Source organism: Aplidium turbinatum, chromosome 18, assembly GCF_918807975.1.
Source record: "Aplidium turbinatum chromosome 18, kaAplTurb1.1, whole genome shotgun sequence".
NCBI classification, from domain to species: domain Eukaryota; kingdom Metazoa; phylum Chordata; class Ascidiacea; order Aplousobranchia; family Polyclinidae; genus Aplidium; species Aplidium turbinatum.
Genome location: NC_137489.1, coordinates 11,694,348 through 11,711,762, shown reverse-complemented (window position 1 = coordinate 11,711,762; position 17,415 = coordinate 11,694,348). Strand labels below are relative to the sequence as shown.

General features: G+C 37.1%; 1 protein-coding gene across 1 annotated transcript in view; it reads right to left on the bottom strand.

The window, feature by feature from the left end:
* LOC145787305 (multidrug resistance-associated protein 1-like) overlaps nt 1–16,888 on the bottom strand; it is a 34,514-nt gene extending 17,626 nt beyond the window's left edge. The window contains exons 1-13 of the mRNA XM_082599026.1: nt 16,775–16,888; nt 14,403–14,579; nt 13,650–13,775; nt 13,153–13,293; nt 12,418–12,531; nt 11,500–11,624; nt 10,823–10,951; nt 10,260–10,336; nt 9,841–9,967; nt 6,669–6,846; nt 5,573–5,693; nt 3,157–3,290; nt 2,778–2,879 (exon numbers count right to left, since the gene is read on the bottom strand). Coding sequence (XP_082455152.1) covers nt 2,778–2,879; nt 3,157–3,290; nt 5,573–5,693; nt 6,669–6,846; nt 9,841–9,967; nt 10,260–10,336; nt 10,823–10,951; nt 11,500–11,624; nt 12,418–12,531; nt 13,153–13,293; nt 13,650–13,775; nt 14,403–14,579; nt 16,775–16,813 — 1,590 coding nt within the window. The 5' untranslated portion in view covers nt 16,814–16,888. The remainder of the gene's footprint in view (nt 1–2,777; nt 2,880–3,156; nt 3,291–5,572; nt 5,694–6,668; nt 6,847–9,840; nt 9,968–10,259; nt 10,337–10,822; nt 10,952–11,499; nt 11,625–12,417; nt 12,532–13,152; nt 13,294–13,649; nt 13,776–14,402; nt 14,580–16,774) is intronic.
* Nucleotides 16,889–17,415: the final 527 nt, after the last annotated feature.

The following is a 17,415-nucleotide window of genomic DNA, read 5'->3' as shown; positions in this document are numbered from 1 at the left end:
CTGCAATTTCAATTGAATTGAGATGCTGTTTGATAAAAGTAAACTCAACCTATTTGATCGAAACCTGATAGTAATAATAAGTTCACTTTTTCATTTCGGTAATTCTTAATTTGCACATGCTTTAAACCAACAGAGCCCCACACATTCACATTTTGCAGTAGCCGTACCATACTTTACCAAGACGAAGTCATCACAGAGAAAGAATGTATCCAGTGCTTCCACTTTTACAAAGCTAGATTACCACTTGTTTTACCACATTTGTCCTCAGATTACCACATTTTTTACTGTGATTTTCTTCCCGATTTTAACCGTATTTCGACTTACTTTTACATTAACAAAGTGGCTATTTTACCCACTTGTTGCCACGGTTACAATCAGGTGTTGCCAGAGTTAGGATTAAAGTTAGGAAGGGTTAAGGTAAGAGTTAGACTTAGGAATAAGGTTAGGGTTTTGATCTTTACCCAGAACTAAAAAAAAATTCCAAAATGCAAGTTTTTGTTTTCAACAGCTTTAAACTTTTCTCAAATTATGACAGAATTCATTCTCTGGCAACAGTGGCGTAGCTAGAGAATGTGCCGCCCGGGGTGGATTCAGATTTTGCCGCCCCTTCAAGAAAAAGCATGTGAAAATGAAATGCGTTTTTTAATAAGATTATAATTAAAATCAAAAATCGTAGTCTGAAAGTGCCGCCCCCAGACGTGCCGCCCGGGGCGGTCCGCCCCCCCCTAGCTACGCCACTGTCTGGCAATGCTATTATTTGGCTATATTTACACTATATAGTGTAAAATAAGGTCTAAAACAACTACTCAGTTTATTAACAGTACCGGTTATTAACAGTTATTAAAATTAAAACGTCCGAAATAAGTAAGCAAAATCCTGTAGCCTACTTGACACCGCAGCTAGAGTCTGAAAGACATCTTGGCTATGAATATGATCACATGGTCACCCTATGTTCAAAGTCAAAAGTCAGCACGCATTCCCAAATCAAACCAAAAACAGTGTAACATGCTATTATATAAGTAGTTTTTTGCATATCTGTTTGATTTCGGAAGACAATAGTTCAAATGCTCTTATTTATTGACAGTATTTTATGACAAATGTTCAAAATTTATAATTTCAACATTTTGGCAACATTTCCACACAAAATTTCCATATTACCACTAAATTATCACAAATTTTTCATTACCACATTTTTACCACAAGCATGATAAAAATTCCACAATTGTGGTAATTACCACAAAAGTGGAAGCGCTGAATGTATCCTTCCCGCTTACTGTGACGTCACAGCGGTGCTGCCGTTTTTATTTTCGCAATTGAATGAGTGCCAGATTCGCCGATGTCAACGAAAGTTTGCAAGCGTGTAACTTAGTAGCCTGTTGATATTTTTTGCGATTTGCTGGTCAGGGAAGTTTGTCAGTGTCATCTTTTTGGTATCTTAGGTAAATTTAGCTAAATTTATTTTCCTGTCAGAGGCACTTTAATGCTTGAACAAACAAAGTTCATACGGCATTCTACTGCAGGCACTTTGACCAAGTTTTAATGCAAAAAATCTTTTTACGCATATTTTTGTGGCATGTTTGTTCCAAGCCTTGGTCTCGCACGTTTGTTACAAGAGATAGTGAAATCTAATATTGAGAAATTCAAAAATTTGTCAGGTATATCATATGCATTACTTTTGCAGACAAATGAATAACCAGTCCTTCAGTCGTCTTTAACTTATTCTGTGACTTTTATTTATCTAATTTTGTGTCTAGAATAGGCGCAAGTTTGCTTTACTAGAGTGCTGTCAATTCATTTTCTAAACTGGTGTGTAAGATAATCCATATCACTAGGACATATGTTTGATCAAAACAACGTAGGTATTTATAACTTGATGAAAAACTTCTTTTGTCATAAACGCGAAAAGTGCTTGTGCTGTTGAAATGGAACTGAGCGGTTATGTTTGAACTTTTCGCAAATCAAAGAATCTAATTTACATCATTGCACAGGATTAACCGGAATGGCCCGTTTCGGTGAGTCCGATTTGGTGAGTCTGATTCGGTGAGTCCGATCCCTATTCGGTGATTTTTTGAAATTTTTTTTTTAATTATTGGGTACCGTAGCCTAATTATCATTGCCGTTTTAGGGTTAGGGGTTAGAGGTTAGGAACTCACCGAATCGGACTCACCGAATAGTAGCAGACCCGGATTAACAACTCAGTCTGAACAACGTTCTCACGAATTTCACGGCAGTCGAGTGTAGCAAGAATTGACAGCGATAGACACCGGTGTTTCATGTCAGCTGCGTAGCCGAGTGGTGAAAACCCTGGAACGGCAATCGAAAGGGCGCCGGTTCGACACCGCTCAAGAGCATGCGGCTGTGTCTTTGGCAGGACACTCAAAAGCCATGCCTGAAGGTGGACACGAAGATTGGCTTCCTTGCCTTCCCGTCCACTTAATCTAAATCTTCAACCACCGGGTGTAAGCCTGGATACGACAAACAAAAAAACCGGTGTTTCGACCATGAGCCCTTGATGGCCAGCGTGGAGGCTACACGAGTATGGTTAGCGAAACGCAATGCTCGCTGTTCTAATGTTCTATAGTGAGTAGTCAGCCTTGTGCTGACACGAGGAAGATCGCTCCTTCTAAACAACGTTCTCACGGTTGGTGAAAATAGCATTCTGATGGATGCATGATTTCGGCAGAAGCGAAAGATAAAATCATTAAGTAAAATGCACCACTAGCAGCCTAGGCTAAAGTATAAATTAGTTTAAATTATTTAGGTCTAGCAGAACTCACACGGAAGTACAGTTCCCAAGCATACATTTTAAGCAATTTTATTCCACTCAAGATCTCTTGCATCAGTTTTATCCGGAGGTCCTTCTCTTTCATTTGCTGAACCTGAAAAAGCAACTTATAATATATAAAAGGGCACTTACAAACCACCTAGACAACAAAATTTGTCATTTTTACATTCATTCAACATCTGCAGACGGATCAAACAGGGAATACTTAAAAAATTTTCACGTTAAAACACCACCAGCATTGACTGACAATCATACTCACCCAAGTCTTCGTCTACAAAAACATAAAACTTCTTACATCACGTTTTAAAAAGTTTTCCGGATCAAACAAGAAATAGCATTCCTCTGTTTTAGAAAATGTATTAATCTCTTACTTGCAGTGTCTGGGCTTTTTTGGCGATGAAAGCATTGACAGGGAGAAGTAATATCATGACCCCCAGACCGGCCAACGAGGCAGGGCCGACTAAATGCCACAAGAAGCTCGTGGCCAAGATGATTTGAAACGGTCCTGCGCATACGTGACTTAATTATTTACACAGCAAGAGCATTTGAAAGGCATCCCGCGTCAGGGTTTGTGATAAAATGTTGTTGACTTTAAGGTGTGCTAGATCCACGCTTATTACAAAACATGAGGAAAAAAGAGACGTTTGCTATACACAGATAGTTTACAAACTTGCATTGTGATTAGTAGCCTAATGTTAAAATACGTTGTTTTTTTACCCGAACTCTTTTATGGGTTGCTTTTCATGCTGCTTATGCTCTTTATGTATTTTCGGTATTTCATATACGTCTTCAGCAACAATGATTTAGCCTACATCAATCATCTTAATAAAGAACTATGAAAGTGAAGACGTAAGCAGAACCACAAACTATGCCTGCTAATTAGGCAGACACAAATTAGTTTAATTTTGTGAATTACAAATGTGGCACCAGGCTTAGCACGTGGTTACAGTGAAAGAAACATTTCAGATATTATTTGGCCTCATCAAATCTTCAACAAAAAATGCAACACAGCTGAAAATACTGTGTCATTTTTAAGCGCCATTATCACGAAACATTTTTAATGTCATTAAATAACATGATATACGTTCTTCTGGTGCAAACTAAGCTGAACGATCGTAAGATGTATAAGGTGATGATCTGCTTTTCTTCTGACGTTTCGTAAATCAGACACGATTGACTTCTTCATGGGGCTAGATCAGGTAGTGACTATCTGCTGATGCAAAATGAAAATTCAACTTCTAGACAAAAATTATCGCAAGCAAATTTTGAAACTATAAAAAAGAGTTTAAATGTTATCAATCAACAAGAAACTAAAATAACGGCAGAGCGGGGAGAGTGTGAACCGTATGAGTTATGAAGTATCAAATTGTATACGCAACACTGCAGTGCACAGTTTTCAATCAGCATGAAACCGATTTAAATGCATCAGACAAGCACTTACAATAGTTTTTTTTTAATAAATAGTAGGAAAAGAAATGCTGTTGTTACGCTTCTTAGTTATATGGAGCTTTTGATTAATAAACCAACTTTCAGAAAACATTCGTTTTTGATAATCACTCTCAACTTTTGGAATTGCTTTATGATATTTTATGATCTGAAGTTATGGCATGCATGCAGATTGCAGGGAGCTGATTTTTCCGGGCGTTGCTATTTGAAAGCTCTTTTGTGTTCATTAATGTTTCAAAATTTGCGTGCGATAATTTTTGTTTGGAATTTGACTTTTCATTTTGCATGTTTGGTTGCTTTACATCAGGGAGCTTTTATTACATCTGACAATACAAGGGCTTCTATTTATCTTAAATAATCTCTGTTTATGGTGAAATGGCAATTGGCACATATAGTAATTTAATAAACTTTGTTATGACAGCCTGCATTGCACTGTTACAACCAGGTAGGTTATGAATATTCAATGAATGCTCATAATCACTTGTTAATTCAACTACCCGTATACTTGCTTTACACCTAGCCAACTGCAAAGGTTTTGTCAAAAAAAGCAGCTAACTAGTAACCTTTCAACTGTCTTTTCAAACAAGTATTCTTTAAATATGTTCTACATAACAATAGCCAACTGTTTTGTGTAGCTGAGTGTACCAGCTGCACTACAAAACTTTCTGCAATTTTAATAAGAACCGCATGTTTAACGCGGTACCAACTACCGCCTTTCTAGTGTCATGAGAATCAGCAATCGCTCTGAGCCTTCGTATCCCCTTCTTTAGATATCCCTGGTTTACATAAACATGGTCTGTTTTGCCATGCTGGTCAGGTAGTCACTACCTGTTCTAGAACCCTGAAGAAGTCAATCGTGTCTGATTGACGAAACGTCGAAAGAAAGGCAGATCACCTTATAGGCTACATCTTGTGATAGTTCAGCTTAGTTTGCACCAGAAGAAGGTATATCATGTTATTTAACTAAATGCCTGGTGAACAGCCTCATTCAATTTTTAGCATTTTTAACTTAAGTTCTTAAAAAAACGAGTGTAAAAAAAAACGACTCAAATCACTAATTTTGTTTGATGTTACATCAGGTTTTTAAGAATTCAGTAGAATAAACTGTTTGAAATTTCCTCGCTAACTGCAAGACAAAATATGCAATAAAATGTTAATTTAGGGCCACAAAAGTGAACGTTGCACGAAACCACTTATGCAGGCTTTACGAGGCAAAAGTTTGTAACATCCTCTTTTTTCAAGGACGTGCTTGAATATCGTACACTGCAGACTCCGGAGCAATATGTTTCAGCACAAAACAAAATGCAGCGACAAAAGGTTGTCTCAAAATTTCGTTCTTACCTGACCAGAGCGTGTTGATGTATGAAGTAAGGTCCATAAATCTCTGGGCATCAACCGCCATCAAGCTGACCATATCAGGAACCGAGATGTGCGTTCGAGCGGAGTTTGAAATCATAAGCGCCTGGAAGGAAAGTGACAAGATCTATCGATTTGTTCACGTCATCAGTAGTGGCCAAAGGACATGGCTTACTCTACTGAGGTGTGATGCATAATTGCACATTATTGCGTGTAACGGCTGGACATTAACAAGGCAGTGGTCACAAGCGGCCGAGAAGAGAAGCATTCTGATTGTTAACAGAAAAGATGAGAAACCAAATTGTTGAAACAGAACGCAGATGTAAGATATCATTGAAACAATAGCAAAAATCTAAAGTCGCAATCGACAAGTCGTGCAGCAAGAATAACGGGCAACAAATGAGACAAAATAACCAGTGAGCATCATGAAAAAGTGACGACTTACGAGCTATCTTGAAACTTTCCCACAGGGTCGGTTTTAAAAGTTTATGGATACGCAGGCTTGACAATCCTAGAGATGGGTTCATTCATAAAAACGGTTGGAAACCACCGACTTAAACCATTAAAACTGCCGGTAGTTATGACGCTAAAAAAGAAGGCCAACTACCGTTCTGTGAATATTTTTCATATCAAGCGTCAAACTGACGGACTCGGACGGCATAGGACCAGCGTGTAGATAAACATACTTAAGAAGTTAAATCGACTGCTGCGTAAACATGACAAAATCATACTGTAAAGAAATCACGGCCACTGATTCTTTAAGTACAATTATGTTAATGTTGGAATAGCGCTGAGGCCAAGACGCTTGCTTTCATAATTATACGATTCTGGTCAAGTAATGTAGTAATGAAAGTATACTGTGCACTCAACTCATATCAAAAGTATACTAAAACGAATGGAATGGTTGTCGAATGAAAGGCGGTCGAGAGAAAACTACTGGTTATCATATACAGTGAAGGGAGTACAGTGAAAAACATTATCTTCTCAGTCCCCGAGATTCAGAAACTGTCGATGTGGAACCATACACGATCACCTTTACATCACAAAGAATATATCATGTTCATTGATCAAACAGACATACCTTTCTGAATACGGCCGCTACGATTCCAGACCTCAATCGCATACCACACACAAAGCAAACGTGAAAGTATTGTTGCAAAACGACATTTTGAAAAATTGCTGTGACAAACATGAGCGTTGCCAGAAAGTAGCCTTGCCACGAAAAATAGATTTCGGCTCGAATAAATCCTATCAAACCCCTGCAAAATACACAACCAGGTTAAGAACTTCTCATTCCAGGCACGGTATTGGCAACCCTTTTCTGGGGTCTTTTGACGTGGCATCTCGAGCACTATGTTGCAATTTAAAAACTAATTTGATAAACAACTTCAGAAGACACTAAAGTAGGCCACTTGGAAATCGTCTATATATAATTTGTCTATATTTCGTCTATATTATCATTATAACATACAACTATGTAACACCCTGGCCTATATTAAAATGTTGCGCAGATGAGGAGTCATCACGCCAACATCTTCAGAAGGGGGTTCTGGGGGGTGGAAAGATTCAGAACCACTGATCTAAAGTTTGCAGTCCATCTTCTGAGTTTAGTAATGACAGGTTACATGTGCCATTGTGTCGTACCACAGATCTTTCAAAAAGACACTACATATTTATTTTCTTAGCACACTGAGGAAATAGATTTAAGGTTTCAATAAGATTTTCGGCTCGGCCTTTATACTGCTCCACTGAAACTCTGAGAGCATAACCGTACGAGCCAGGGGGGCAGCCGCCCCCCCTGTTGTTTCAAAACGTCGCGAATTCGGGCAAAATCTTGCAATTATTAGGGCAAAAATGGCTATATAAAAAGCTACAAAATTGCCTGAATTAAGAAAAACTATCAATTAATATCTTTTACCTATCAAACTAAGTACAGCCTCTTATTAGCACAAGAAATGTACAGCAAAATTTTCATTTGGCACACCCGTATTGATGTATTGCATGGTGATCAAAGTGTAGTACGAAATGCATTTAACCAACTGCATCATGCCAATTTGGGCAGCCACCAAAATGTCTCCAATACTTTTGTGAAACTGCCCAAATCAAAACGCAAAATTTGCTATATAGCTAATTTTATTAATTTTCACCAGGGCCGTAGCCAGACCGCAGAGCAAGGGGGGCCAACTTTTTTTTAGGGGGGGGGGCGAAAAAATTGAATCATTATAATTGTAGCTGTTGCTCGAGAATGTTGGGATTTTGCCAGAGGGGGCGAAATTTTTTCAGGGGGGGTGAGGCCCCCCTGGCCCCCGGCTGGCTACGGGCCTGATTTTCACAAATGCATCGTGTTGATTTGGGCAGCTGAAAACATGAAATTATCTGATGAAACTGATTAGTCTGTTTATGCAACTGCCCAAATTAGTGTGAGGCAGTTTCCCCAAAATGAACAAATTTATTAATTTTTCCCATTTACATTACCGTATCGTTTAGATTTGGGCAACAAAAAAATATGAAATTATCTGATCATAGTCTATTTATAAAACTGCCCAAATTGGCATGATGCAGTTGCCTCGGCATCAAAATTTAGGCCTACAAAGTCCTTAATTTTTTTCATAATATCCATAAATGCATCATCTTGATTTGGGCAACTACAAAATATGAATTTATATAAATCTGTTGAATACTTTTATAAAACGATTCGGGTGGAGAGATTACAGTACTTTTTTAACCATAAACGGACATAGCTAAGCAACACCGCAACATTTAACAAAAAAATGTTATACCTGTTAAATGTAATGTTAATGTTGTGATGTTGCTTTGTTTGGTTACTTTTATAAAACTATCCAAATTAAAATGATGCAGTTGCACCCCAAAATAAAATATTTAGCTTGTTTATGCAACTGTGTCATGTAAATTTCACCAACATTTAAAATGCTACTGCTGAAATATATCATCTCAAACCAATCATAATATATTCATTTATTTCAAAGCTTTCCAAACTCAAAACCTGCCATGCAAGCTGGCAAAATATTTGCTTTGCAAGATCTTGTGTGAAACATGGCAGCTCCACTTTTTTTCATTAATATCTTGACTTCTGTTCTGTGGAGACAGATTCAGTTGTTTGCATCAACTTGACCTGTTTTTTTGGTTGCAAAAAAAATGTTGGCAAGCTGCATGCATAAAGTGTTTCTAAGCATTCAACAGTTACTGCTGCACGATGGCATACATTGGTTATGTGTACCGTACTATAGTTTACAGCAGATGTAAAGCCCTTGGTTTTGATGTCAGCAGTTAGCAAGCGCCTGCAATACTGCAGAACTTTGACTATGAGAGCAACATACCTAAAACATTATATCTGGATGTGTATGCCTATCTTAATTTCATTCAAAAAGATGCTTAATTTGGGTGAGACATTATAGAATCTAAAGCAAAATGTGCAAAGTTGGGTATTATTATGTTATCATGAGTGCATTAATATTGTCCAATTACAAATATATTCAATTTTAAAATTTCCTTTCAGAGAATGCTGGGTGTAATATTAGAAGATTAGGCGGGTATATTTTCTTGCCTGTAAGTGTAATTCTCATTAAAGGATTCTTGTATGTATTCCTGCAGTAAATACAAACAACAAGACAGTACACTTTAGTAAGTAGCCCACTAATATATTTCCTGTTGCTGATTTTCCTGATATAATCTGTGTAATCATATAACTGCAGACAAGCTCCATTGTTTCAACTTCAAGGTCTATTAATCAGTGCACTTGGTCTATATAGGTATAATTTTAACCAGTAGCCTACCTTATACTTTTTATACAGAATATTTAAGTGGGGTTGTTTTTTATTTGTGGTGTGTAAAACAATATTTGTTACTCCTACCTACCATGCCAAAGTGCAGAAGCATCGAGCAATGCACAAGCAAGGTGCCGTATCTTTAAAGATGAAATCAGTTGTTCTATCTTGATTACTTTGGTATGAAATTCTAGCTAGCTGGTGATCTTGTTAATGTTATGTTAGTTTTTCACTGTTATCATGCACAGCATACATTATATTTGGGCAATTTCTATAAAAGCGTGCAGATTTGGGAAAATTTACGTTCTGCCCCCCAAAAATGGTTTGGTCTCGTACGGCTATGTCTGAGAGCAACGTATATCGGTAATGGGTGATGCAATAGGATGATAAAATAACATCTCATATAATATCACAGCATATAGAGTGAATTTTTATTTATTTCAAAAGTACAACTTCTCAGTTACGTACTTGAGCAACAGAGGGTTGACGAAAATTAATAGATCATTCAAGACTTTCAAAAATGAGCTCAGGATAAAGTATGGGCCAAATGCTTTGATCAAAGCCTTAACCAAGGAAGGTTCTTCTTGTGTATTTCCTGTAAAATACGAAAACAAACTGTTTATTTCACTGAGACAAAAACATGTATCTGCAATAAGTTTTATTAATACTTTAATAAGAAATTTAAACTAAAAGGTCAAAGTGGCCTAATTGTATCAACAGCCTAAGAATATTTTTGTAAGAAAATATAACATCAAAACAGCTTAAATCTAACATTTGCAATTGCTGGAACGCTGAAAGGTTTGAATTGTTTGTAAGACAACCATTACAAGAGAAAATCACTTTCAAGCAAAAAGTTGACCGAAACAAATGCCACAAAATGATCGAACCTTGACCTAAAAGAACCTGTTCGTCATCATTGCCATCTTGAACAATAGTTGTCATGCTCTCGGATGGATTTCTCGGTCTGCGAATGTAAGGAAAATGCACTTCTCAGTTGGATCATAATGCTTTCAATCAATTACATCGTATCGTAAAACCTACGTATTTGATTTCGAAGCAACGAACACTCTGGTGTCTGAAAGAAACATTGAGCGCTCCGATACCTCAGTCCTCAAGTGACAACATGATTAGCTTTTTAAGCTTACGTGGTGTCTACGACCAGAGACACTTGTCTCCCCTCAGCCAGCAAAAGTTACCCTTCATTGTGTCTAAAAAAGATTTTTTTTTTGTTTGGAACGGCTATGTGTAAGTAGGCCTAAAGAAGGACACTTCATTATCAATACTGTATGCCAATTTGACAGCCTGTGTGACGTTATCGAGAACTTGAGGTTTTTCTTTTCAAAGTAGTGAGCATGTATTCAAACAGTGCCAACTGAACGTTTTTGGAAATAGTTTCAATGATTAAAGGAAATGTTTACCGTCAGGTTTAGCAATTTGGGTCAATACGAACCTATACATTCGTGCTTCCTCTTGCCAGATTCTGTAGAACCTTCTAGAAATTCTTCCAGCTTTGTCAGCCTTGTTCAAATCAAACAAGTCATCGTCCACCAAAGGTCGCTTGTAGCCTGACCACACCAAGCTGGAAGATAAGCAGCATGTCAATACCACGCACTGTTTGCTATTCAGTAACAAGTTACAACGACCTTACCAAACGCTGAAACGATACTTTATGCTGAAGAAATCCTACAGAAAACGTCTTTGACTCGCTCAATGATTAAACTGTGGATAAAGAATGAACAGCTTTCTAACTGTCGCATTGGGCTAGTAGCAAGACTGTAATGGATTATTTGTGTCTCACAGCTGCTTCTCCTTCAGCAAGTAGCCAAAGGGCTAAGAAACTAGATGGGGGAAAACTCCGTCTTTTTTTTGGATATCAGGAAAACAAAAAGAAGTAGCCTAAATTCAAAATAAAAGTCAAGCAATGTACACTTTCCACCAAACAACTCCAAAAAGCCGCAAGTGATTAAATGACTAGTAGTGTTAAAAATTTAATGTAAAAAAAAGAAAGTTTTCTGGTCCAGATACGTACCAAATGCAATATACCATTCTATGTTTTCAATTTCAAGGTGCAATTTTATAAAAGAAAAAATTATAGATAAGATTAATTTGAATAGAGATGTGAGGTACCTGGTGAACCATTCGAACGTCATTTGGGAAAAGAAGGAAGATAAATTTTCAGGGCAAGGCCTAAGAGTCGGGTTGGTGTCTTCATGAAATACGGTTGAATCATTACCTTGGTCACTTATTAAGCCCTTGAAAAGATAATAAAGCAGATAATTAGCCTTCTCATGTAAGGATTGATTTTGAGTTTCAGACAGAAAAAAAGTGCGTTTACAGAAGCAAAATGATTTTTAATGCTTGGAATTTGGGAACCTCTAAACCTCAAGTAAAGAGGAAACAATGAAGGAAAAGCAATATTGTAAAGATTAAGCCTTAGCAAGGCGATGCAACTCAATCGGAAATTGTTTCATGTTCTAGTTGGATATTCGCTGAGGTACAATTAAAGTCACCATTAGTCTGTCTACAGTGGATCGTAATCTATTCTTCAAAATTGAAACGCTTATTCGGTAAATTGTTAACTCGAAACTGTGTTGGATTCACTGATGCAAACTTTAGAATACTTTAAAGCTTACCGAACTTTTACTCAACTGCACTGTGCAGTGCTTTAGGAAAGCAATAAGTTATTTCATATAATATTAAGTAAACACAGAATTATTACGAGTACATCGCTCTAACTTGTTCAAGAAACTTGACAAAATTGAAAAGCAAATCACATACAATCTTTATGTGCAATCAGTTTATCTCTACAAAACTACTTGTTTAGGCAACTGACAGAGGTTAAGTGGAATTAATTTTAGAATAAAATGATTGTGAATGTGTAAGTTTTACGGCACTTGCAGATTCGCTTTCAACACCATTAAACCAATATATCTGAAAAAAGCAGTGCTAACTCATTTATTTGGTAATGTGGTATAAATGTATGGTACGAAAAGTCTTAATATAAATGGTATAAAAGTCAAAAACAATATTAAACTTTGCACATACATCTGGTTCCAAAGAAGGGTTGTCAACAAAGAATGACAAGAGGAATAGGAGAACGACGCAAATGTAAGAGAGGAAAAACATTCCGCTGTTCCATTTTTGATTATCAGTAAGAGGCTAAAAACATAAAGCAAACTAAGTATAACAGTGCACACCAGTCCATTTTTAACTTTGGTAAAATGTCTGCAGACGTTGAATCGTTATATAAAAAGAATATGGTTTGCAGAGTGGAAGAGTTCAAGCAGCACTGCAGCCATCTGCCTGCAAAATTTGGAGTTAGACATTTAGGTAAACGGTAATCACGCAATGTTTATCTATGGAGCTATGTTTTACAAGCAACCAAGCATAAGCACGGCGGCTGTCAAATATCTCACACAAAAGGAATGGTGTAGATAGGAATTGAATTCATAACTTGACTTTCACCAGACTTGCGCATCATATCGTTTGGCATAGTTTGTTCTGATCGATGACAGTTATAAACCTTTATTAACACATTAAGAAAACTAAAAATTTTACATTGCAGCAAAAAAGTATGCAATAAGACATGCAGCTTATGCTCACACTTATCCCGCAGTGTACAAAACATCTGAAGGCCAAGAGACCAATCAAAATGCCTACTGTCTTGATTAACAGATGCTTTATACATCAAATATTTCGTACAGTAGTAGAGGCTTCCAGTCCTATAAATACCAAATGCATCGGCAACCAAAAATATCTTTCCACATAAAACATCCATACCTGATCATTCTGAATGATCTCGATCTGGTTCTTTAAAGTAAAAGTCCAAAACACAAGATACAAGGTCCAATAGCAGGAAAGCAATCCAGATGATCGAATTCCTCTTGATCGATCAAAATAAACCAAAAATGAAGAAATGGTCTAAAAATAATAAGTGACGATAATTAAAAGCATAAATTTATTTCAAACAATCAGCAAGTTCAATACAAGCATGATAGCAGCAGCAAAATTCCATTCATCTAGACAAGATTACCTCTCATTTTTCAACATATCAACCAAATAAGTGAACTTTTTATATAATGCAGCTGTGCTATGATGATGAACTATATTTTTGTCATATCCAGATGCATGCCTGGTGATAAAAGATGAGGAGATTTGAATTAAGTTGATGGGTAGGCAACGTTTGTGTCACCTTTTAAGGATGCCATTGAGTTTTTTACTAAAATTGAGCAATATATATAATTTAACAGAACAGTTTAAATCTAATCAAAACTTACTATTCCCATTCCAACTACAGATGGAGAAAGGATGGCAGCAGTAACCACTTCTCCCCCACTCCCATGCTCTGATTTTGTATGAATCAATTTTATCCACGCAAGCAACCACAAAACAAGAATGAGAATCTACCCAAAAGCAACTATCATTAAAAAAACAGAAAACATTTAATTACATCATTCATATACAATATTAAATAACCTATAATTTATGAGTATTTATGATATAATTTCAAAGGAAAAAAACATCTTTAGAAAAAATCCTATGTTGTTGCAGCAATATAATTAAGCAAACTGTAGGCTAATAACCTGGGTAACTACTGAATATGCATTTGGTAAAAATTACACCATATAATAGTGGCTATCTTTTAATGAGACAACAGCGTTGAAGTCAGTATTTATTACTGAGCTTCACTAACAAAAATAGATCATGTTTACAACTCAGTTGCATTACAGATAAATGCAATTGATGACTTTGTAATAATAGATGGAGATATGAGATTGAGACTTCTGGAAAATATGTAGCAACATTGTTTTGGTCCCAAATATGTGATGATGACAGCATCTTATTTATTGTCATTTACGGTAAGACTTTCCTAAGACAAAGTGTAGTATTTCATATTTACTTGTCATAAAACAATTTTCAATTTGCAGTGCGTGCAGTTATACATCATGTACTCAATACTACATTATTGAGTGTATTAACCAGACCCTTGGCAATGTGGTAAATCAATTCTAGGCCTACATCGACCTCACCTGTTTAATAAAATACAACTTAGTTTGTGGAATAGGAGGTTCCGTAGAATTGTACTGAATCAAAATATATGGAATTCCAAAAACAATAAGAAAGACACATGGTAGAATGTCAAGTACAGTGTGCTCAAAGCAATCGCTGAGTTTTGGATAAGAGCTGTTTAAGATGTTATCCCAATCCTATAATAAGTTTCAAGAAAATAATTTTAATAACAAATCAACAACTAGTTTTTTAGTTTGACTCTCAGATGAAGTTCAAAAATAAAATCATTTAAGGGCTTCAAATCTTCATAAAAAAATTGATGAGTCAGACTGGGCCACTTAAATTGGTTAATTTTGAATCTTCATCCTCAGACTGACAAGTGACAAAGCATCTGATACTAGGTTTTTTCTGATAGTTTCACTTACGGTCAGTAGCGCACCCAGCATGGGGCTAAGGGGGCTCAAGCCCCCCCCCCAAACTCGCCACAAAAAATGAAGTTGGATCGGTGTGGAGGTGACGAGTTTAGCTGACTGGGGTCTAAAATTATCGCTTTATCAACGCAACTTTTATCAAAGCACGCTTGATATCTTTAAGACATAACTTCCCTGGGTATAATTTAATTTCCGCAAGATGATGATGTTGTTTTTGCTAGTTTGTTTTATTTGTTTTCGTCATTGATTCGCATCGTCAAGTTGTATCTTTTTTGTGAGTCGTGCAAGGCCTGGTGCGTTGTGCTTGAAATGGCTTTGCCCGTGGTAGGATTTCTTTGTGGGGTTTTCTTTGACTGCCTTGCTCTTTGCTATGTTTGGCATCTTTGGCATGTATGAGCTAAACGCATCAAGACGTGTTCCTGTTACGACCATCAGCACTCTTGATAACGCACCATGGCCGATCTTCATAGCAACTGTCCATACAAATCTTCAATATATCAGCTAAAGTTATGTAGGCTAATAAAGTTATAGCCTATATATATATGTTACAATTTGGGTAGAGAGGTAACTCTTTTAAACCATAAACAGACATAACTCAGCAACAACACTACATTTAACATTATAAAAACAAAAAACAAAAAGCGAACGTTTTCGGCTAGTCATATAGCCCTTTTCAAGCCTATAAGAAAATACATTTTTAAAAGAAATGCTAAAGAATCATATAGTATCACAGCAAAAATATGGTCAAATCTAAACATTTGAGAAACTGCCTCGCTCACACAAAATGATAACTGAAAATTACACAGCACAACGGGTCAAGTATTTCAGAGGTAAAATTAATTGATTGTTCAGACAAGGACTCTTTCTTGCGTAATCTGCCTGAATATTAATCAAAGGGATGGGCATTGGCCTACTGTCACTATTGTCGCAAATCACTCGGCCGCAGTGGCCAAGTGGTTAGTGCGTTGGGCTCGCAGTCGAGAGCCTGCATGTTCGACTCCAGCCACCCGCACTTGCTGTTGTTTCTCTGGGCAAGAAACTTTACGATAATTGCCTCTACCCAGTGATCGATTTCAAGTAATGGGTAGTACCAAATTTAAGTCATAAGTAAAGTAGACAACCGGAAACAGACATTGCCGTCGGCTGCAGCGTGGGTCAGGTGTACGTCGGAAGGGGTACACCGATGCATAGCGCTCAAGTCTGCTTTCCCGCAATGCAGGATAAAGATAAAACAAACAAACAATTTCTGAATTAGCCCCCCCCCCCTAAAATTTTTTCTGGGTGCGCTACTGCTTACGGTACTTGTAAAGGCTTTGAACCACTGACGCAGGGCCTATTAACAAGATTGACAGAATTAAATTTCCAATAGTTGTTGAAATGTTGTTGCCAGGGAATTATTCCATCCACTAGGTGTCACTGAATGAAGAACAGTCTTGAAATACGCTGCCTAAGTGCACACCCTGAGAACTGAACCAACAGCGCTTGATCTTGAGTTGGGTGCTTACTGCTTAACCACTGAGCTAAACAGGAGAACTTAATTCAGGACTGGAAAACTGCAGCGCAACTTGTAGGCACAGACACATAGGCGTAAGCCAGGTAGGTGCTCACACTTTGGTGCCTATATAAATTTAGCCTATATACTATTTCGAGTAAATGTATTTTATTGGGTAAATCACCTTAGTGCTTACAACATCTTATATATTATTATTATTATAGCCTAATACATTGTGCTGTGTAGCAACCACCAAATATTTAGTAAAAAGGGCTACACATTACTTGCAATAGTACTAGAAATCGTCTGGTGCCGCTTGCGTCTTGCAGGTGTCTAGTATATATGCCTAAATGCTGTAGGGCTTGGACTTCGAAATTCTATAGCCTACAGGTACGGTAGTGTTTATCCTGTGATTCTTATAATATATATTATAACAGCAACATTGACATACAAAAACAGAAATACTCACAAAGAACTCTTCTCCTCCACAAAACTGGGTTAGATTCATTTCTGTAAAGAATTACGTCAAAAAAAATTTTTTGACATGTCTGAAAAAAATATTAGTTGCTAGGCTTAATGACAAGTCTCTATATACCATACAATGTCCGTCACGATAGCTCAGATGGTTACCACGTGACTTCTGGAATGAAGAAGAGCTCTTCAAAATCAAGCGGCGCTGGTTTGACTCTAGTCTCGGGATGTGCGCTTGAGCAACGCTTGTTAAGGATTGCTCTGCATTCAGCGGCATCTAATGGATGGAATAATTCCCCGGCAACAAAACTTCAAAAATCGGAAATTCACTCTGTTAATCTCGGTGACCGGGCCTGCGTCAGTGATTCAAAGCCTCTACAGTCTACAAGTATGCGAAAATGTCAGGATTAAGCTCTGCAAGAAGCTTTCCCAGTCCGAGGATAAAGAATCAATCAATCAATCAACAATCACCCAACGCCCAGGTTCAGAAGTACCCCATAATGTTAATGCTACCACTTATATATGTGTTACGTACGTCGTACATGACCTACGGTATGTACTAGCTACGGTACTTACATGAAAACCTTTGATTTTATGTTTTGCTATCAGCACATCTACATTGTACAATATTAAACGATA